The 23,095-nt window shown below is 49.8% G+C and overlaps 1 protein-coding gene across 1 annotated transcript; it reads left to right on the top strand.

The window, feature by feature from the left end:
- Positions 1 to 6,086: 6,086 nt before the first annotated feature.
- SMPDL3B (sphingomyelin phosphodiesterase acid like 3B) lies at positions 6,087 to 22,857 on the top strand. Its single transcript, XM_084787523.1, has 8 exons — positions 6,087 to 6,320; positions 10,385 to 10,598; positions 11,220 to 11,317; positions 15,007 to 15,150; positions 17,086 to 17,258; positions 18,287 to 18,467; positions 18,551 to 18,684; positions 22,227 to 22,857. Exons 1-8 carry the CDS (start codon positions 6,260 to 6,262, stop codon positions 22,590 to 22,592), a joined length of 1,371 nt encoding a protein of 456 aa, XP_084643649.1. The 5' UTR covers positions 6,087 to 6,259; the 3' UTR covers positions 22,593 to 22,857.
- The last annotated feature ends 238 nt before the right edge of the window (positions 22,858 to 23,095 follow it).

Genomic DNA, 23,095 nt, shown 5'->3' with positions numbered 1-23,095 from the left:
GCTGTACAACATCCCTTTAAGGTCACAATTCAGTCTCTTCCGTGGCCTGACGGATCCGCAGCAGCCTGATTACAGTAACATTTTGTCATGTATATTGAGCTGTTGTTGAGATATGTTGGATTTAAGTGGACCCCACATCAGTAGGTTCTTTTGACAGGTGCCTCCTCTGAGTGACACAGTTCTCTGAACGGGGACAGAGCGTAACCCTTCTGGTACTCCTACTCATGGGACAAGTCTGTACCATTCTGAGGGACAACGGTGGTTTTTCCTCCCTCTCCCTCCTCTCCCTTCCTCACCCCGCCTCTTCTCAGCCTTTCAATTCCTCCCTCCCAGCTTTCCCCTTCCTTCCTGCCTTCTTCCATTCTTTCTTGCATGTGTAGTGCTAAGGATGGTACCAGGGCCTTGTGCGAGCTAGACAGGCAATCCAAGTTACATTCCTTGCTGTCTTCCTTGTTTTGTTTTGACGGGGTCTCCTGTAGCCCAGGCTGGCTTCAAACTCTCTCTGAGACAAGACTTGAACTCCCCCAGGGGGTTGGTGGTTCATCTGGGCAAAGTCCGTTCTCCTACTGGAGCCCCATTAGTATCCAATATATATAATATATATATGTGTATGTGTTTTTTGAGGCACGGTTTTTCTGTGTAGCCTTGGCTGCCCTGGAACTCACTCTGTAAGTCATAGAAATCTGTAGCCATCATTTGCTACTTTATGAGTGTTAGCCCATAGGGAGCCCTATGAGACCTGGCAACCTCTGATGTCACCCCCTGCTGCTGCCAGGTGCCAGGTGTGTGCCAGATATAAGGGTCTCTTGAGCACGCTCTCTCTGTCTCTTTCTCTTGCTGTTTCTCTCCCTCTGTCATGGGCACCCTCTCTTTTTCTCCCCCTTCCCCACAATAGATCTCCTTTCATACCAGATCTGATGTGTGGTGTATTTATCAAATATTATAACAGTAGGTTCTAGCCAGGTGTGGTGGCGCACGCCTTTTATCCCAGCACTCGGGAGGCAGAGGCAGGTGGATCGCTGTGAGTTCGAGGCCAGCCTGGTCTACAGAGTGAGTCTGGGACAGCCAAAGCTACACAGAGAAACCCTGTCTCGAAAAACCAAAAACCAACCAAACAAACAAACAAAATACTCAAACCCAAAAAACAGTAGGTTCTTCTTTTTTCCATCCTTCTCCACCCTTTCCCCCCACCTTTAAATCCCCTAACACTAGATAAGAGAAAAAAAAAGGGTAGAGCAAAAAGGAGAAAGATACCTAAATAAAGTAAGGGGTTGGAAAGGCGGGTGTGGCATTATCTTTAGACTGCTTCCTGCTGGTGTTGACTTCCTTGGGGGCAAGTTTGATCTTTGTCGCCAACATATCTCATTTCTTCTGTTTCCTCTTTGTGCAGGACTACTTAACAAACCAACAACCAACCAACAACAACTTGCCAGGAACAATCAACAACCAAACAACAGCCCATGATGCCTTTGGAGCTCTTAAATTTATATACCCTCTGAAAAGTTCCCAGAATTCCAAACAGCACACAATCACAGAAACTCTCTGCAGCTGGCAAAACCACGCCTCTGCTAGAGCATGAGGCGAACCAGAGTCAGCGGCTGCAAAACAGCCCCATATCTCCACACCTAGGGTTAAAATGAAAACATACGCTCATACTATTGCTGGGTTTTGTTTGTTGTTTTTGTTTTTTGTTTTTTGGAGACAGGATTTCTCTGTGTATCCCTGGCTGTCCTGGACTTGCTTTGTAGACTAGGCTGGCCTCGAACTCATGGAGATCCACCTGCCTCTGCCTCCCCAGTGCTGGGATTAAAGGCGTGCGCCACCACCTCCTGGCCTCACTCTTATGATAAAGGTACTTAGCTATAGTGGGATATCTTGCAAGGGAATTTTTTGCTGTAACTGCCCCTGAAGCTTTGTTGTGAGAACTGTCATGCAGAACATCCCGTTCCCCCCACGAAGGTTTACTGTGTTTAAATGTGTAAGAAAATTAAAGCACGGGGCTGGAGAGATGGCTCAGAGGTTAAGCGTGCTGCCTGCTCTTCCTATGGTCCTGAGTTCAATTCCCAGCAACCACATGGTGGTTCACAACCATCTGTAATGTGATCTGATGTCCTCTTCTGGCCTACAGGCATAAATTATTAAAATAAATAAATAAATAAAAATAAAATTAAAGCACAGGAAAAGACTCTCTAGAAGTTTTGATCCAGTCAGACTGACCCAGTCTGGCTGTATCGAGTTTTCATTATCACCTCTCCAAGGTTTCCCTACTGGTCATGACACCTTCAGGGACCCCACAACACGTGAGCAGCCTCACTTTAGACTTCTGAGCTTCCAGGAATGTGAGCTTTTAGAAATGTATTGGCATTTCTGTTCTTTTTTTTTTTTTTTTTTTTTTTTTTTTTGGTTTTTCAAGACAGAGTCTCTCTGTGCAGCCTTGGCCGTCCTGGACTCACTTTGTAGACCAGGCTGGCCTCGAACTTACAGCGATCCGCCTGCCTCTGCCTCCCAAGTGCTGGGATTAAAGGCGTGCGCCACCACGCCCGGCTTTGGCATTTCTGTTCTTTATAAGGTATCCAGTCTCAGGTCTTGTGTTACAGTACCAGAAGATGGACTAAGACAACTTTTTGGCCTTAGACTCTTTGCTGTTCTCACCCTGTATTCATCTTTCTGAGATTGCAGATAGAACTGTCTTTTGAAAAAAAAAAAATGGGCATGGTGGCTCGTGCCTTTAATCCCAGCACTTGGGTGGATCTCTGAGACTTTGATGCCAACCTGGTCTACAAATTGAGTTCTAGGACAGCCAGGGCTGTTACACAGAAAAATTCTGTTTCAAAAAAAAAGAGAGAGAAAGAGAGATTTATTTATATCTATTTTATATGTATTAGGGTTTTCCTTCATTTATGTATGTGTACTGTGGGGGGGGGGGGTTGGTACCTTCAGAGGCCAGAAGAGGGCGCTGGATCCCTTGGAACTGAAGTTACACACAGTCATGAGCCTCTCCGTGTGGTTGATGAAAACCAGTGATGAAAACCAAACCTGAGTTCTGCGCAAGAGGAACAAGTGCTCTTAACTGTTGAGCCACCTCTTTGGCCTCAGTTTTTTGTTTTGTTTTGTTTTGTTTTTTGTTTTTTTGAGACAGGGTTTCTCTGTGTATCCTTGGCTGTCCAGGACTTGCTTTATAGACGAGGCTGGTCCCGAACTCACAGAGATCCACCTGCCTCTGTCTCCCGAGTGCTGGGATTTGGCCCCAGTTTTACCTCTGATCCTGGTTCCCCAAAGCTCTCAGCTTAAACATCTAAGCATGGCATGGCTTCTGCCTGCCTTCCTGGCCTCAGACCCCAAGTCTATTATATCCTCTCTGTTGCTGTCTCTGTCTCTCTTCCTGTCTCCCTTTCTCTCTGGGGTGCCCCTCCCACTCCCCTGCTCTCCCACACGCATATATTATACTTTTCCATATTGTATCTGTTGCCTGGTGACAGACCAAAGTAAAAATTCCCATTTCTGTATTTGGGTGACCTACTCCTGAACTCTGGATCTAGAAAAACCCACTGAGGGTACACTTGGCACAGAGACATGGAATAACCAATCAGCTGGAAAACAGAAGAATACTAAAAGTTCAGACATTGCCCTAGATCCCTCCCAAAGTTATTCCTTAGAAATTAATCGTCTGTGGTTTTGCACCAGACTAGTACCAATCTAATTTAAAGGACAATATTCCCCTACAAATGTCATCCAATCATATACTGTAAAACCCATTTCTTTGTCTAAAACCTATAAAAAAACCTACACACTTTTTAAGCTCAGGGCTCCCATTCCCAGTCTACTGCGTTGGTGAGGGAGGGAGTCCCTGCCCGGGCTTGAATAAACAACCCTCGTGCACTTGCACTGGAAGTGGCTCCTGAGTGGGTCAAGATTTGGGAATCTTGAGATCTGGGCATAACACTGGCATCTTTCTTCTTCTTCTTCTTTCTTTCTTTCTTTTTCTTTTTTGGTTTTTCTAGTCAGGGCTTCTCTGTGTAGCCTTGGCTGTCCTGGACCCGCTTTGTAGACCAGGCTGGCCTCGAACTCACAGGGATCCGCCTGCCTCTGCCTCCCGAGTGCTGGGATTAAAGGCGTGCGCCACCACGCCCGGCTAAGATTTATTTATTATGTATACAGTGCTCTGCCTGCATTTATACCTGCACGACAGAAGAGGGCATCAGATCCCATATGAACCACCATGTGGTTGCTGGGAATTGAACTTAACGCCTATGGATGAGCAGTCAGTGCTCTTAACCTCTGAGCCATCTCTCCAGCCCCCGCATCTTAATTTTTAATCATCACTATGGCTCCCTGGCAACGCTATTCCTTCTCCACATGTTGCTCCCCCTGCCTCATTCACACCCTCCTGCTCCCAAGACAACCTGTTCTCTCCTTTGTTCATTAATTTCAAACTGGTTAGGTGTGGGGTGTGGCTGTGAGGTGGAGAGTTTGTCTTTCCTTTTTTTTTTTTTTTTGGTTTTTCGAGACAGGGTTTCTCTGTGTAGCCTTGGCTGTCTTGGACTCACTTTGGAGACCAGGCTGGCCTCGAACTCACAGCGATCCACCTGCCTCTGCCTCCCAAGTGCTGGGATTACAGGCGTGCGCCACCATGCCCAGCTCGAGTTTGTCTTTCCTTGAGTTAGAATCTGGGTTTCATCCTGGCAAACCACAACAGGAGCAACAAAACAAAAACAACAACAACAATAAAATAAACCACAAAAAGACAAAACCCAAACCATCACTAGTAACAAGAAACCAACAAGACAAAAATCCCAAAGGGATTAAGCCTGTGACGTCTCCTCCCAGAAACCTGTCATTGTCTTCCTCAGGCTGAGTCACAACCCTCCTCAGCCTTCTCAGGTCAGGTAACCTGCAGAGAGGTGATCTAGCCCTCAGTCTCCTAAGGACAGGTTCCACAGGACCACGCCTTTCTCCCCGAGGCAGTTCCAGGCTCCTGGCGGGATCAATGAAGAATTCTAATAGATGTTTGTTTATTTTATTTTATTTTTTGGGTTTTCAAGACAGGGTTTCTCTGTGTAGTCTTGACTATCCTGGACTCACTTTGTAGACCAGGCTGGCCTCGAACTCACAGCGATCCACCTGCCAATGCCTCCCTAGTGCTGAGATTAAAGGCATGCACCACCACACCCAGCCTAAGAGTTGTTTGTAATAAAGCCTCTTGTAATTCAGGCTGCCCTCAGTGTCCTCATGTAGCCTAGGATGGCCTTGAACTCCTAATCAATCCTCCTGCTTTCTCCTCAAGAGTGCTGGGATGGGGGCTGGAGAGACGGCTCAGCAGTTAAGAGCACTGACTGCTCTTCCAAAGGACCCAGGTTCAGTTCTCAGCACCCACATGGCAGCTCACAGCTGTTTGTAACTCCAAGACCGGACACCGTCACACAGACATACACGCAGGTGAAAACACCAATGCGCCTAGAATAAAAATAAATAAATTGTATATATAAAAACGAGTGCTGGGGGCTGGAGAGATGGCTCAGAGGTTAAGAGCACTGACTGCTCTTCCAGAGGTCCTGAGTTTAATTCCCAGCAACCACATGGTGGCTCACAACCATCTACAATGAAATCTGGTGCCGTCTTGGTGTGCAGGTGTTACATGCAGACAGAACACTGTATACTAAATAAATGAATATTAAAAAAAAAAAAAGGGAGGCAAGTGGTGGTGCACACCTTTAATCCCAGCACTCGGGAGGCAGAAGCAGGTGGATTGCCATGAGTTCGAGGCCAGCCTGGTCTACAAAGTTAGTCCAGGACAGCCAAGGCTACACAGAGAAACCCTGTCTCGAAAATCCAAAAAGGAAAAAAAAAAATGTAGGCTAGGTTGAACTGAACCATCTTCTATTCTACTAGATAATTTTTAAAGCATACTGCAAAGTTCGTATCATTTTACTTCAAGTTCTTCTGTATTTCTCTCGAGAAGTTGAGACTCCAATAAGCTATCTTGCGATACAGCTATGGTTTCCGTAGGGTCCTCCTGCAAGATCTCCTTCCAGTGCTGACTGGGTAGGTCTCCCCTCCAGTCAAGCTCACGCCCTGCTGGCCAAAGGAGAGAAAGCAAGAGCAGCTCGCAGCCAGCCGCCAGGGAGGGATAGCTTGGAACACAGGTAGCAGCAGCCAGACGGGAAGTTCTGCCCAGACACGTGGCTGGCCACAAGTTGATGGGAAACTGCGGCGCAGACAGACCTGGAGGAGCGTTGGCCGCCGCGGAGTGATCGTGAGGATGACGTTGCTCCGGTGGCTGATACTCCTGTCCCCCTGGGGAGTCGCAGGGGCTGAACTAGGTAGGGCTGCGGGGGGCGGGGGCGGGGTGGGGTGGGGAAATCCTTTTCGGTCTTTGTTTCCTACTGGGGACTTGGGGTGGGGTCTGGGCTTCTGGGAACGGCGCCCGCCGCCGCGGAAAATGTTAAGGCAGCGTAGAGGTTAAAGTGCAGAGAGCTAGCCAGCCGTAAGGGCTTGTTTGTATGGTGTAGCTCGGTTGGTAGACGGAGTTCAAGAGCAGCCTAGGAGACATGAAACACTGTTCCAAAACAAAAACAAAAACAAACAAACAAACAAACAAAAGGCTCGTTGAGCCAGAGGATTTTAAGCAGAGCAGTAGCCTGTCAGGGGCAGCGCACTGATTTTGCCAGATGGGACGCTGGCTGAGTTGGCTTAGGGCCATCCACTGAGTGGAAGCAGGGAAGATTCATGAACTCATTCCGGACACTGATGGGAAGGCTCAGGTGTAGCTCTGTGGTCCAGTGGTTGTCCAAATGAGTGGGTTCCTTCCTTGGGACTCCAACAGAGAAACAAACACACACACACACACACACACACACACACACGCACGCACGCACGCACGCACGCACACACACACGCACACACACACACCCAACTGGCTAAGGGCTGGAGAGATGGTGTTTGCCACCAAGACTTACAGAGGGAGTTCAGCCTCCCAAGCCCACATGGTGGAAGGTGAAAACCTAGTCCAGTAAGTTGACTTCTGACCTCCATGCGAGTGTAGTGATGTATGCCCACCTTAGAAAATGTAAAAAAAACAAAACAAAACATAAGAACAAAAGCATTAGCTAAAAGCTCATCTCTGTGTCCCAGTGTGAGTGTAGGAACCAGGAAGAAATCAGGTCTTCAAAGAGGAAGCGTTCCCTCAGTTGGGACAAAACAGCAACCAAGGTGAAAACCAGTGGAAGTGAGAAAAATGCATAGTATTCCAGGTGACCTTGGAGGCTTTTGTTTATTTATTTATTTTTATTTGGTGCTTTTGTTTGCTTGTTTGTTCTTTGAAACAGGGTTTCTCTGTGTAGCCTTGACTGTCCTGGACTCACTTTGTAGACCAGGCTGGCTGTGAACTCACAGCGATCCACCTACCTCTGCCTCCTATGTGCTGGGATTAAAGGCGTGCGCCACCATGCCCGGCATATTTTTATTTATTTATTTTTTAAGCCGAGGTCTCACTGTGTGAACGAGCGTGGTTTGACAACCAAGGTTTCCAAACATCCTTGCTCTCTCTTCAGAAACAACCTCTGCCTCAGAAACCTTTTGCCTTTGAAAAGCTGCCTGACCTCGATGTTGGTGAAAGTAGAGGGGAGGTCAAACGTGATGAGGAAGACTGGGTCCAGTTCCCAGCACCCATGTGGCTTCTCACAAGCAGTCGGAACCCCAGTGGCAAGGGGCTCCAGCTTCCTTTTACGTTCTAGGCGGGTTGCTGCGTGCATGTGGTGAAGATGAAATCATGCAAACACACACACACACACACACACACACACACACACACACACACACACAAGAGTTAGGTAAACTACAATCTACAAGCAGTGAGTGTCTTCCTCCATCTACTCCTTTGAGGCAGGGTCTCTCCCTTAATCTGGGCCTCGTGTTTCTCAGCCAGGCTGGAAGCCAGCAAGCCCAGCCATCCTCTTGTTCTCCTGGGGACACTGGACAGAAGTTGGTGTCCGCTTGCTGTATTAGGCTGCCTAGCTTGGCCTGAAACCTGGCCACAGACATGAGCTAACTGATGATGTCCAGGCGGCTGGAGGGCACACTAGCTTGTCCACCTGTTGAGTAGAGTGGGAGACTTAAGTCCTTTGCTCTGGTTTTGGGGTTCGTTCCGGTAGGAATAATTTCAAACACTAGGAGTTGAAATCTGTGTGGAAAGGTTAAATAAATCCTATTGTGGGGCTTTTGGGGCCTCACTTGTGGGATCCTGGAGACTTGGCGACGTCTATATAGTATAAGGTTGTTGGCCTTTTTGCTGGGCCAGCCTCTCAGTTAGCTCTTTTTAACCCCTTTGGTTTTTCGAGACAGGGTCTCTCTGTGTAGCCTTGGCTGACCTGAACTAACTTTGTAGACCAGGCTGGCCTCGAACTCACAGCGATCCGCCTGCCTCTGCCTCCCCTGTGCTGGGATTAAAGGTGTGTGCTGCCACCGTCCAGCTTCTCAGCTAGCTTTTAACTTGACATTACCTCCCTCCACGTGGCCTTTTCTGCTTAGCTCAGGTTCTTCCTCCATCTTCTGTGTCTATCTCTGCCCCATCGGTCTATTCTGCCTGTTCCTCCACCCCAGCTTGGGGGTGGGGGGTGGGGGTGGAGTGGGGGTGGGGCAGGGCAGCTCTTTATTATGCGAATGAGCCGCGCTCCATATTCAGCCAGTTGGTGCTGGGGGCTCTGTGACCTTCCCCACAGCAGATCGCCTTTCTTTTTCGGGCGGGTGTGAAAGTGACAAACATTAACTACCCTGCTCTTGGCCTGACTAGCAATGAGCAATTGAGAAAAGGGGGACACACTTCTTCACAGCCAGGAAATACAAAATTCCTGGGTCATCCCAGCAAAATCCCACTATAAACAAAGATCCCATTTGGGTAAGAAAAAATAAAATAATATCAGGCACATACCATCACCTAAGACCCCCATCTAAAACACTAGGGTACTGGGCCCCTCAGGCAGCAGGCCCATCTCCCTAGAGAGCCTGAGCCATAGGACCCTGGCCTTTGGCCATATGGTCCCAGGCCTGTAACCCTCTGAACTTTGCTTTCTCATCAGGAAAGTGGAGCTAGTAATTAAAACTTCCCAGGGCTTTGGGCAGGGCAGCTGTAAAGTACACTGGAGGGCTAATGAGCTGCCTAGTCACTTAGGCCTTAGTGTAGGCAAGTTTAAGGTCCTTTCCTCAAATCAGGCATAGGTCAGAAGAGGTAGATAAGGCTGGGCGTGGTGGCACCTTTAATCCCAGCACTCAGGAGGCCTAGGCAGGCAGATCGCTGTGAGTTTGAAGCCAGCCTGGTCTACAAAGAAAGTCCAGGACAGCCAAGGCGACACAGAGAAACCCTGTCTCGAAAACCAAAACCAAAACCAACAAACAAAATTCACGTGGGAGGAGGCAAAGTTTAGGAATGAGACTAGAACCTGTTTTGGTGCCACATTCAGAGCCCCAAGCTTTGCTTCCTGTTGAGAAGGCTGTGGACTGTCCATTCTGAGTTTGAGGAAGTGGAGGAGGAAGCGACAGGGGTGGTGGAGGGTGAGGTAATCCCGAGGCTTCTCCCTTATTTTGGCCCGAAACCAAGGATTGAAGGCAGAGGCTGGACCTGCTTTTGATGTGAGGTCCTTCGAGAGCTGGGTGTGGCGATGTACATCCGTCTGTAGTCCTAGCACTTGGGAGCCTGAGAGAGGATTGAGGAGGGTTCAAAGCCAGCCCTCTCAAAAAAAAAAAAAAAAATTAAAAAAAAGAGAGAGAGAGAGAAACTGGCCCCATGCTCCAACTCACCTGCTTCTTCTATTTCCTTTCTCTGTATTATAGCAGTTTTCTTTGGCTTGGAGAGAAAGCCAGACAACCACGTCAACAAACAGGCCCCCCCCCCCGCCCCCAACACACACAGCGTGTGCTGCCGGTCATTTCTGCACATGTTCCCCAGGGTTGGCAAGGTCTCCTAACTCATTTGTGTGGACGCCCGCCCGCCCCCCCCCCCCCATCAGCTGTTCTGGCCGTATCTCACAGGCTCACAGGCTCACAGGGGCATGCTGGGCTCTGATAGGCTTCTTGCGTGACTCCGCTTGCCCCAGGCCACAAAGTTCCCAGGTGGATCCAGAGTCTGTGTGTTTAACTTGTATACTTTTCTCACCTTTATTTGCAAACCAGCCCCCCTAACCCCCCCCTACTCCACTCAGCACTTTGAGGGTCTCGAGGTCTCACCCCTTATGTACCTGCTGTGGGTAATGGGATCTGAAAGTGTGAGAACTGTCGCCATAAGGTCGCAGTTGGACCAAGCCGGGCTGTGGAGCTTTTTCTTGAAACCTTGCATCCAAAGGAGCCTGCGTTTACCTCAGGGCTTCTTCTTCTTCTTCTTTTTTCCTCACAGGGAAGTTTTGGCATATCTCTGACCTGCATCTGGACCCCAACTACACCATATCCAAAGATCCCCTCCAGGTGTGCCCGTCAGCCGGGTCCCAGCCTGTGCCGAATGCCGGCCCCTGGGGTGACTACCTCTGCGATTCGCCTTGGGCCCTTGTCAACTCCTCCGTCTATGCCATGAGGGAGATCGAGCCAAAGCCAGACTTCATTCTCTGGACAGGGTAAGAGTGGTCATATGCCACACGAAAACCGGGCCCTTTACCTCCTCTGTCCCTTTTTATCCTCGCTTCAGCTGAGCACCCAGGATTTAAAGACCTTGGCGCATCAGCCTGTCCTGCCTGGGGTAGACGCTAGGGACCTGAGATGACAGAGCCAGGGATTGGCCCTCAAAGGGCTTTATAGGTGAGCCCAGCGACCAGAAACGTTCCAGCCAGGGCTGTTACACAGAGAAACCCTGTCTCGAAAAACAAAACCAACCAATCAACCAACCAACCAAACAAAAAAACTGTCTAACACTCTAAAATACACAATCCCTCCAGGAGAGACACTGGAAAATCCATGATCCTACCCAGGTGCAGCATTTTTCTAGAAGCTTCTAGGAGCTTGCAGAACTGAATGCCATCGGATGAGAGTGGTTTCCAGGGGTTTTTTGTTTTTGTTTTTTCGAGACAGGGTCTCTCTGTGTAGCCTTGGCTGTCCTGGACTCGCTTTGTAGACCAGGCTGGCCTTGAACTCACAGCAATCCCCCTGCCTCTGCTGGGATTGAAGGCCTATGCCTCCACTGCTCGGACGTCCCTTGCACTTCTTGTGCCTGTCCCAACAGTCTCGCTGCTGTTTTACAGGGATGACACACCGCATGTCCCCAATGAGAGGCTAGGGGAGGCAGCTGTACTGGCAATCGTGGACCACCTGACCAACCTCATCAGAGAGGTCTTTCCAGGTAGGACTCCGTGTCTGACGGCCAGTGTTCCCTGATCCCCCAGTGGGCCTGGCACAGGCAGCAGGAGAGCTGGAGTTCAGACCTTCACCGATAACAATGCCTGCCTCAGATTTCCCACCATTGGGCCCACAGGCTACAACCTGGGGGAACCTGAGATGGCTGTCTACCAGTGTCCACCTCCATCTCCCTCTGCTCCTTCTAAAGGTCATAGCCATGCCCCCTGCCCCCTACCCCAGGGATCCACATACAGATCAGGATGCCAAAAATAAACAACAGCCGTATAGATCAAGCGCTAAGTACCAGGAACTGCTGTGAGAAAGAATTCGGCAGGCTTGAGAGCATCCGTTGTCATGACAACCGCAGAGAGGCGCAGTTTCCTAGTGAGGGAGGGGATGTGAGTCTTGCCATCCAGTCAGCTGGACGCGGTCATGTGGGAAGGGTGGGGCTCTGTGTTCTCATATGAGCGCTGCTCTTGTGCCCATAGTCTCCTCCCAGGACACAAACCAACGTCTGCAGGAGACCCCTGGGTCTAACTTATCTAACGATGGCCTGCATCGTCCTTGAATGTAGGCTTGTTCATCTTCCAGCAAAGGTCGCTGCTTAGGGTCTGGATGGGCTGTGGGTCCAGCACCAACTCTGGGTTTCACTGTTCCCACTGCAGTCAGGGATTTATTTATTTATTTATTTTATGTATTAGGCATACCTGCAGGCCGCAGGCCACAAGAGGCATCAGATCCCAGTGTAGATGGTTGTGAGCCACTATGTGGTTGCTGGGAATTGAACGCAGGACCTCTGGAAGAGCAGACTGAGCCATCTCTCCAGGCCTTGGGAGTCACTTTCTAGTGAGGGATTCAGACTAATACTCAGTGCTGAGCCTCTTTCCTCTGGTCCACACAGCACTTCTAGAATTAAAAAAAGAAAGAATGGGTAAGAAAGCATTTATTGGGGGCTGGGTAGGTGGCTGGGTGGGACCTTGGCACACAGGCATGAAGACCGGAATCTGTTTAGATTCCTTACACAGACATTAGAGCTAGGGTCAGCAACACACGTCTGCAGCCGTAGCACAGGTGGACAGAGGCAGGTAGATCTTGGGGCTTGCTGGCTAGCCATTATAGACAAGATGACAGTGAGAAAATTAGAAAACTAAGATAGAGAAGTGACTGTCAGCCTTAGGCCTCCATCCACACCCACGTGGGCTAGTGCACCCACGTGCGCACACATATACACCACAAACACAAAACCAAACCAGAAAACACTTCATGGACCATGACTTGACACATGCGTGGTCCTTACAGATTTTGTAAAGTCTATGTCACATTTATTTATTTATTTATTTTTGTTTTTTTCGAGACAGGGTTTCTCTATGTAGCCTTGGCTGTCCTGGACTCGCTTTGTAGACCAGGCTGGCCTCGAACTCACAGCGATCCGCCTGCCTCTGCCTCCCGAGTGCTGAGATTAAAGGCGTGCGCCACCACTGCCCGGCTCTATGTCACATTTATTAAAGACCACTAACATCGAAGATGCCATTGGCTATAAGGTAAATCATGTTTTATATGGCCATGAAAAAAAGTGCTACCGGTTGAAGAACAACATGGTCCTTTCTTACAGCTGCGTGGGAAGGACATGTCTTATTTTGAGAAGTGTTAAAAATGAGAGCACAGGGGGCTGGAGATGGCTCAGTGGTTAAGAGCACTGAGGGGTCTTCCAGAGGACTCAGGTTCAATTCCCAGCACCCACATGGCAGCTCACAACTCTCTGTAACTCCAGAATCTGACACCCTCACACAGACAGACATGCAGGCAAAATACCAACGCATGTAAAATAGAAATAAATAAATTTAAAAATAAATGAGAGCACAGTGGAAGATACCAGAGAGACTTAAAACACGGGCCAATAGAACCGTTCTCTTCATTCTGTAGATGTACGCTGTGTTACAGAGAGGTCAGAGAACTCATTCACAAAGCGCAAGGGGCTCAGTGGTAGAGTGCCTGCCATGCGCAGGCCCTGGGTTATATCCTCAGCCTGCAAAAACAAACCAACCGAACACACGCCCCAGAGGGGTGAGGAGAGGGAGGGGCTGACCTGGGAGTTTTCCTTCTGTAGCTTTAGTCCACTTGTGTTTCCTGCCTTCAACGTTGACATTGGCCCTGGTCGCTCAACTGTAGCAGAGAAGCTAAGAAGATCGGTGAACAAGACAAGGCCAGAAAAGGCAGCAATGAAACCAGGCCATCTTGTCTGGGATCTAATTTCTTTCTTTCTTTCTTTCTTTCTTTATTTATTTATTTATTTTTGTTGTTGTTGTTGTTTTGTTTTCTAGACAGGGTTTTTCTATGTAACCCTGGCTGTCCTGGACTCGCTTTGTAGACCAGGCTGGCCTCGAACTCACAGAGATCCGCCTGCCTCTGCCTCCCCCAAGTGCTGACATTAAACGTGTGCATCACATGCCTAGCTTTTTCCAAGAATCTTTTTTTAAAAATTTTTTTATTTTTATTATACGCACATTGGTGTTTTGCCTGTGTGTATGTCTGTGTGAGGGTGTCAGATCTTGGAGTTACAGACAGTTGTGAGCTGCCATGCGGGTGCTGGGAATTGAACCTGGGTCCTTTGGAAGATCAGTCAGTGCTCTTAACCGCTGAGCCACCTCACCGCCCCAAAGAATCTTCTTTTGTTGCCGTTAATTGTTAAATATTTATTAAGCACCTACTGCGTGTCAGACACAGCAACTAAATGACCTTGAGGTACCGGAGCAGGTCTGCAATTCCAGCAGTTAGGTAGAGGCAGGAGGATGCCAAGTTCGAGGTCAGCCTGGCCTTCACGGTGAGATCTAGCCTCAGGGATAAAACCCAAAACAAACACAACCCACCTGCCACCACAACTCACAACACAGAAAGCGAGCGGGAGGCTGTCTGTCAGGAGGTGGTCGCTTGGTCTCCCCTAAACATCTTAGACACATTCATGGGGCACCGGAAGGAGGGATTCCCCTACCCCACCTCCACCCCACGTCTCTGTTGCCTTCTCCCACAGCAAGTGCTCCTCACGCATCTAATTCTTTGCTCTTTATTGCAGTCTCGGCCTGGTTCCCAGGTCCACTCTGGCATATGGCAGGTATGCAATAGAGCATTTGTTGACTCACCTGAATGAGGGAAAACCCGAAGCCCTCCTCCCCGGAGCAAGATGATGTGTATTTGATAAGAAGGCAGGCGGGCCGATCACCATAAGGAATCGCTTTCCCCCTCTCCTCATCTGAGGGCCTCCTTGCTGGTCAGGGGACCCCCTGCTGGGACAATAGGGTTCAGAAATGAGATCAGACAGTTTATGACTCTTCTCTTCCCGGTTCTAAGTGAAGCCCGGCCAGAGGCTGTCTAGGTGTGGTTTTCTGTCTATCTTTGTTTTTCTCTCATCTGTCTTCCCCTCTGGCTTTGAGGGCCAGTGACTGCTGAAGAAAGAGGGCTAGGTGCTTTTGTCTGTTTTTGTTTTTGTTTTTTGAGACAGGGTTTCTCTGTGTAGCCTTGGCTGTCCTGGACTTGCTTTGTAGACCAGGCTGGCCTTGAACTCACAGCGATCCACCTGCCTCTGCCTCCCGAGTGCTGGGATTAAAGGCGTGCACCACCATGCCCGGCCCTGCCTATTTTCTTTTTTTTTTTTTTCCCCCTGCCTATTTTCTTAATATTTCTTCTTTTTCCTTTCAGATACCAAAGTCTATGCTGCTCTGGGAAATCATGACTTTCACCCTAAAAACCAGTTCCCAGCAGAGAGCCACAACATTTACAATCAGGTGGCGGGAATGTGGAGGTCCTGGCTTAGCAAGGAGTCCTTCGCTCTCTTCAAAGGAGGTATTCCTGGCGCTCGTTACCATAGGGACACATACTGTGTGTCAGGCAGGGTCTGATCCGGTTTCGTCTTCACAGCAAGCTCTGAAATAGTGCAGGGCTTTATCCCCATTTCACAGCCCAGGGGATTGAGGCAGAGGTTACACAGCTTGGCAAGGCCGAAATCCGAGCTAACTCAGAGCGGTAAAAGGGGGGACCCTAAGCCAGGAAGTGCCAGGCACTGCTCTGGGCACCCTGCTGGACCCTCCTAGCAACCCTAGGGCAGCTCTGGGAACTTTAGCTCATGCTGACTTGAGGCTGGGCAACTATTGGCCTTGTGGGCTGGCTGATGGGCAGCGCTCTGGCACAGCTCTTCTCTTTCTCCAAAAGTAGGCGTTGCTGGTCTTTGCTACTTTTCTGGTTCTTCTTTTTCCCACCCTTTCTCACCCCCTTTCCAGTTTCATCCCCTAGGAGAGAAAGGAGAAAAGAGTGGGGAGAGGAATTAGGAAAATCCCTGAATCGAATTTCTTTTCTTTGGTTTCTTCTTTGACCACAGCTACTAACAAACCCCAAACAACCTCTCTAAATTTCCAACAACCATAGAAAGCTACTCTCGGGGCCCTCGGATTTATGTACTCTCTGGAAAGTTCTCAGAATTCCAAATGTCACACAATTGCAGAAATTATCTGTAGCTGGAAAACCCACACGCCTCTGCTAGAGCACGAGGCAAATCATAGTCAGCTCCTGCTGACCGTGCTAAGTAGCCCCCACATCCCCACACCTGGGATTAAAACAAAAGCATGTTCTTATAATATTTGTGGGGTCTTCTTCTGCTTGTTTTTGTTTTGTTTTGTTTTTAGAGACAGGGTCTCTCTGTGTAGAGTTGGCTGCCCTGGAACTTGGTTTGAACTCGTAGAGATCTGCCTGCCTCTGCCTCCCCAGTGCTGGGATTAAAGGCGTGCACCACCACAGACAGGCTATTTCTGTGGGGTTTTTTTTTGGTTTTGTTTTTCAAGACAGCATTTCTCTGTGTAGCCTGGCTGTCCTGAACTCACTTTGTAGACCAGGCTGGCCTCAAACTCACAGAGATCCACCTGCCTCTGCCTCTTTGAATGCTGGAATTAAAGGCTGTTTCTTTCTTTCTTTTTCGTTTTCTTTTTCTTTTTTTTTTCCCCGAGACAGGATTTCTCTGTGTAGCCTTGGCTGTCCTGAACTCACTTTGTAGACCAGGCTGTCCTCGACCATACAGAGATCCTCTTGCCTCTGCCTCCCCAGTGCTGAGATTAAAAGGCATGCGCCACCAATGTCCAGCGCTATTTGTGTGTGTGTGTGTTTTTAAAGAAACCAAAATTCCAGAATTCTCACTACAAGTAGGGTGTTTAACAGTGTCTCTGTCCCCATGTAGTAACATGTCCAGTGTGACCACCAGATGTGTCTTTGATCATTGACAGATGTCCCTTGGGGACCACATGGCTCAGCTGAGAATGACTGATGTAGAGGCTTAGCCTGCCCTTTCTTCCCTGACCTTCCTTTCCCTCCTGTTGCTGGGGCTCCTCGTTGGTCAAACCATAGCCCAGCGGGCACAGAAGCCCATTGACTAAATAGGTCAGCTGCTGAGGCAGGGAGCTGGGTGGAAGAGGGTCAGTAAGGGGTCTACGTAGAGACCACAAGTCATTGTTAGTTTCTAGATTTAGATTAGATTAGATTTGAATTAGATTTAGATTAGATTGTTAGTCCATTTTCCCGATGAGGAATACTGAGCACAGAGAAGGAACTTTTCCAAGTGGTACAGCTGATCAATGATAGATCCAGAACCTTTGCTCTTACCATGCCTCTCCTATGGGAAGGGAGGGAGGGATGCTGGGAAAGAGGTCAGTAATTGAGGTGCAAGGTGGCTGAGGACCGCTCCCCCCCCCTCCCCCCACCTCCTTCAGACTCTCCTTGGCTGTGACATCCTAGGTGCCTTCTATTCTGAGAAGTTGCCGGGTCCCGGCAAGGCAGGGCGAGTTGTGGTCCTCAACACCAACCTGTACTACAGCAGCAATGAGCAGACAGCCGGCATGGCTGACCCCGGCCAGCAGTTCCGGTGGCTGAGAGATGTGCTGAGCAATGCATCTCGGGACGGGGAGATGGTAAGCGCTCCTGCTTCTTCCTGTGCTCCTGGCTTACTTCCTGAAATAAGTCTCCCACCAGGCACAGACTTACACATCCACTGGGGATGCTCACATCCCAGAGGGCCCTGCATCAAAGTAGCCCCAGAAGAGGCTTCCTGTGAGCATAATGGCCCTGTGAGCTAAGGACCTGGTGTCCAAGCTGCAGTGTGATGCCAAAACTCATTCGTGCTAGCTGTTTATTTATTTGTTTGCTTGTTTTCTTTTTTCTTTTCTTTCTTTCTTTCTTTCTTTTTTTTTTTTTTCAAGACAGGGTTTCTTGTGTAGCCTTGGCTGTCCTGGACTCCCTTTGTAGACCAGGCTGGCCTCGAACTCACAGCGATCCGCCTGTCTGTGCCTCCCGAGTGCTGGGATTTAAAGGCGTGCGCGACCACTGCCTGGCTACTTGTTTTGTTTTTCGAGGACAGGGGTTTCTCTGTGGAGCTTTGCCTGTCCTGGACTCATTTTGCAGAACAGGCTGGCCTTGAACTCACAGCGATCCTCCTGCCTCTCTGCCTCCCAAGTACTGGCTAAGCACACGCTTTTTTTTTTTTTGAGACAGGGTTTCTCTGTGTAGCCTTGGCTGTCCTGGACTCACTCTGTAGACCAGGCTGGCCTCAAACTCGATCCGCCTGCCTCTGCCTCCCGAGTGCTGGGATTAAAGGCATGCGCCACCACACCCGGCTAAGCACACGCTCTTGATACTGCCTTCGTTCTACACTTTACAATGGTGGCGAGTGCCCAGGTGACTTAGGGAACATAAAACACAGATGCGTGTGACCCACGTAGCATTCTCACACAGCCATAGAGGAGCTGCCCCCAGCTCTGAGAAGAAACGACCAGTCTTTGGAGGATCAGGAAGAGTTTGTGGAGGAGGCGCTTTGGGGCAACATTCAGGGGGAAGAGATACACCTAAGCTAGTCCGCCTGCCTTTGCGGACATGGGCAGGGTTTTAGAAGGCAGTGGGGGCTGGAGGAAGCATTTTGGATCCCGCTGCCTCTTTCTCGCAGGTGTACATTATTGGCCACGTGCCCCCGGGGTTTTTTGAGAAGACACAGGACAAGGCCTGGTTCCGAAAAAGCTTCAACGAGGCTTATCTGAAGTTGGTCCAGGAGCACCATCGCATCATAGCTGGGCAGTTCTTTGGGCATCACCATACCGACAGCTTCCGCATGTTCTATGACAACGCAGGTACTCCCATCTCGAGGAAACAGGCCACCTGCCACCTCCTCTTCCCTTAGCCTCTTTCAGCCTGCCGTCTTTTTCCCTTCAAGGCGCCCCCATAAGCGTCATGTTCCTCACACCCGGCGTCACCCCGTGGAAGACCACATTACCCGGAGTGGACAACGGGGCCAACAATCCAGGCATCCGTCTTTTTGAGTATGATCGAGCTACACTCAACCTGCAGGTTAGGGGCCTGGGTCCGCTGGGGGGGGGGCCAGGGGTCGGGGGAGGCTAAACACATCACCACCTTTCGTAGCCCCAGATAACCCACTTGCTGCTGACCACCCAGTCTTAGAGCCACCTGCCACCAAGTCAGGGCAACTCTTCCCCCCTACGCCCCCCCCCCAGGTCTTTCTTTGTCCTAGATCACTGTCACTGTCCCCTACCTGCTGCCTCTCTGCTGCACACAAAATCTTTTTTTTTTTTTTTTTTTTTTTTTTTTTGGTTTTTTGAGACAGGGTTTCTCTGTGTAGCCTTGGCTGTCCTGGACTCGCTTTTTAGACCAGGCTGGCCTCGAACTCACAGCGATCTGCCTGCCTCTGCCTCCCGAGTGCTGGGATTAAAGGCGTGCGCCACCACGCCCGGCTTTGCACACAAAATCTTAAATACCCCCCAGTGCCCTCAAGAGAAAAGTGCCTCTCCTTAGGTGGGTAGCGAAGAGTTCCCACAGTCTGAGCTCAAGCCCATAGCCCCTTCCCACTCACCGACTAGGGCCCCAGCCCCCTGGGATTGTTGAAATGATAAAGAAATGCTACTTCATTCCTTCATTCACCCATTCAACAAAACATACTAAGCGCGTGCCAGATGCCAGGCCCTGCACAAAGCTCAAGAGATGCCGAAACAAACACCAGAGTAACTGCTGTCCTGCACCAAAATCCCTCCAGGAGGAAGACAGTAAACAAATAAGTAAAATGTAACAATGGGAAACCGAAATGGCAGCGTGGCAGCTGGGCCTGCTGGCATAGGACTGTAATACCGGGCACTTGGGGAGGCTGTCTGTGGCCCAGGAGTGAAGTTTAAAACCAGCCTGGGCTCCACAGTGAGTTCAAGACCAGGCAGGAACCTAATAAGAAGACCTTGTCTAGGAAGGGGGTGTGTAAGTGGGGTGGGAGCGATGGTGGGGGGCTCGTGCCTGCAGCTCAGCAGCAGCAAAGGGCTCGCTTAGCTTGGAGGACACACGCGAGGTTGAGTCCAACTCTGAAGAAAGAAAATGGAGGGTGTAGTCGATGATTTTGGACCGCGTGGGCCGCGTTACATAGATGGGCAAGGGAAATGTCAGAAGTAAGGAGGCTTTTTGAGTTCTGTGTGAACCGGGTGAGCCTGTTGGGTTTGTAGGGAAAGGAGAGGGAGCAGCAAGTCAAGAGGAGGTCCTGGGGTGGGAGGGGGTTTGGTATTTGAGGGGAGGAACGCTGGAGGGTAGGTGACGTCAGAGAGCTCGGGGAGAGAGAAGAGAGGCAGGAGGCCAGGTCGAGCTCATGGGGAGAAGTCTGGATCTGGACAGCTGGGGACAAAAGTGTCAACTGTTCTGATTCAGTTTCATAAAACCACCATGTGTTCTGGGCAAAGAGCGGGCTGCTGTGACCCAGGTCTGGGAAACACCAGCTGCCACAGGGTGGTGGTGGCTGGGGCCGGGTGCTGAGAAGTATTGATCTTAAAGGATTTCAGAGGCTGAGGAGCCAAAATTTGCTGACAGACACTTGATGCAACCTTTCTTTCTTATTCTATTTATTTATTTATTTAAATGTTATTTATTTATTTACTTACTTATTTTCAGGTTTTCAAGACAAGGTCTCTCTGTGTGCTAGCCCTGGTTGTCCTGGACTCTCTTTGTAGACCAGGCTGGCCTGGAACTCACAGAGATCCTCTGCCTCCGGAGTGCTGGGATTAAAGGCGCTGCTGCTGCTGCCGCTGCTGCTGCAGCCACTGCCGCACCCCCAACTTTTTTTTTCCTTCTTCTTTTTTAAAAAATAATTATTTATATTTATTTTTATTTTTATGGTGTTTTGCCTACATGTACCTCTAAGTGAGGTCAAATCCCCGGAAACTGGAGTTGCTGGGAATTGAACCCTGGTCCTCTGGAAGATCATCCAGTACTCCTAACCGCTGAGCTGTCTCTCCAGCCTTGATACAACCTTTCTGCCTCAGTCTCCTGAGTGCGGGGATCACAATTGTGAGCCACAGTGCCCTGCTGGATCTGAGAGACGACAGAGACAGAGAGAGAGAGAGAGAGAGAGAGAGAGAGAGAGAGAGAGAGAGGGAGGGAGAGAATACAAACCCAGTTCCTCATAGTTGTCCAGAAAGTGCCTTTGGGAGGGGAGGGATGACTCAGTGGTTATCAGTATCTGCCGCTCTCATAGGCCACTCACACCAGGCAGCCCACAACTGCCTATAGCTCTAGTTCTGGAGAAGCTGACACCTTCCTCTGCCTTCTGTGGGTACCTGCATACATGTACATACGCGCTACCTCACAGATTAAAAAACAAACAGCCAGGCGAGGTGGCGCCCACCTTTAATCCCAGCACTCGGGAGGCAGAGGCAGGTGGACTGCTGTGAGTTCGAGGCCAGCCTGGTCTACAAAGTGAGTCCAGGGCAGCCAAGGCTACACAGAGAAACTCTATCTTGAAAAACCAAAACAAAACCAAAACAAAACCAACCAAACACACAAAAACCCTCTTAAACACAAAGCCATCTCTCCTGCTCAGGTCTGAGGATTGAAAAAAAAAATGTGTGAGTGTGATTTGACAAAGTTAGTGTTTGCCTTCCATCACGAGGACTCTGGGGATCCACATTGCTGGCCCCAGGCCTGAGGATTTTTAGGAGTATGTCCTGTTGCTTTCATGCTCAAGTCATTGCTTCTGTGCACTGGAAGTCATAGGACAGAGAGGACTTTGTGCAGTGATGTCACGTGCCTGGCACACGCAGTTCCTGCCCAGTCACGGAAACTCCTCTTACCTCTCTCTGGCAGCCAGTCGCTAGTTCTGAAGGCACTGCTGAGTCCTAGAGGGTCTTGTTTGAATGTGAACTCCCTGTCAGCCACAGTTCTCTAACCTGTGCCAGCCAGGCGCCTCCCCACCCCCACCGCCCTGCCGCCGCCACCGCCACCACCACAATCACTCATGTCCATTTTGTAAAAAGATTTACTAACTATCAGAACTTCGGTGATGAGCATGTGGTTGGTGCCTGTCTGCTTGGTGGGGCAGGAAACATTGAGGAAAGCCATCCAGGATCTAATCCCACCCCTGCCACTGAGTGCTTGAATACTCTAGAAAGGTAATATTACTTAAGCAATACCATGATGGTGACACCAACATCCTGGTTTCTGAGCATGTTGCTCCATTCTGGTGGGGGAAGGCACAGCAGAGTCAATGGTGGCGGAAGTGTGTGTGTGGCGTGGATCAGGGACTCCTGGCAACGGATCCAGGGCAAGCTTCAAAGGCCTTACTTTTGCCAGCTAGAATTCACTTCCTAAGAATTCTACAGCCACCCAAAATCGTGCTATTAAGTTGAGGAACAAACATTCAAAACGAACCTGAGGTGGGTGCTTCAGATTCAAAGGATAACAACCCCTTTTCCCTCCATGTGTCCTCGTCCGTCCGTCCGAACCAAGCACATGCCAACAAGCAAAAGCCGTTATGGTCGATCTAGAGAGCCTGGGGCCCAGATTGGGTTGTGGGTAGGAAATAAATCAACTGCTCGTCGCTGTCTTACACGGTGTCTCTAATCCAGGACACGGTGACCTACTTCTTGAACCTGAGCCAGGCGAATGCCCAGGAGATCCCACACTGGGAGCAGGAATACCGTCTGACAGACGCCTACCAGGTGCAGGATGCCAGCACCAGCTCCATGCACACGGTACTGACCCGGATCGCCAGCGAGCCTCACATCCTGCAACGTTATTACATCTATAACTCAGTCAGCTACGACCATTCCGCCTGCGGTAACGTCTGCCGCGCCCAGCATGTGTGTGCCATGCAACAGGTGGCGTTTGACACCTACGCTACCTGCTTACATGGCCTTGGTGCCAAGCTAGTGCCTGGTTTCCTGCTGGTACTGACTCTGCTGCCAAGCCTGCTGGTGTTGGTGGTGCTATGACTGTAGGCGCTGCCAGCCTACCTACCCTCTTACTGGTTTCATCTTTCTCCCTGTGAATTTGGGCAAGTACATCCAACGGAGAGATGAACTTTGCCCGCAGTCTCCTCTGTCTGCGGAGAGCAAACTGGGATGGGACATTTGGATTCACCAGAGAGGTCCCAAGGGAGCACGTTTCTTCCAAGTTTCACGTTTTTTTTTTCCACAAAACATGCTCGTGGTACACGTCTTGCGCATGATTCCCTTCAATACATACGTATCAAACTACCGTGCACTCTTATCACCGCAGTAAAATGAGCGGCCAGGAAGGCGGGCCCCGGAGATCCTGTGCTCTTGATGTTAGTCCCTGCTCAAGGCTTTGAACCGGGCGTCCCCTAGGTACTTTTCTGGTTTGGTTTTGCAATAGTGCAACCCTGAGGGATCGCCGCTGTGGCCCGGAGGACTCTAGGCCATCCATTGTTGCTTCCTTGAGCTTCAAGCAAAATCAAAACCTGTAGCAGCCGGGC

The sequence above is a fragment of the Acomys minous genome (assembly GCF_964271855.1).
Source record: "Acomys minous genome assembly, chromosome: 6".
Taxonomy (NCBI): Eukaryota; Metazoa; Chordata; class Mammalia; order Rodentia; family Muridae; genus Acomys; species Acomys minous.
This window is presented reverse-complemented; position numbering and strand designations above follow the sequence as displayed.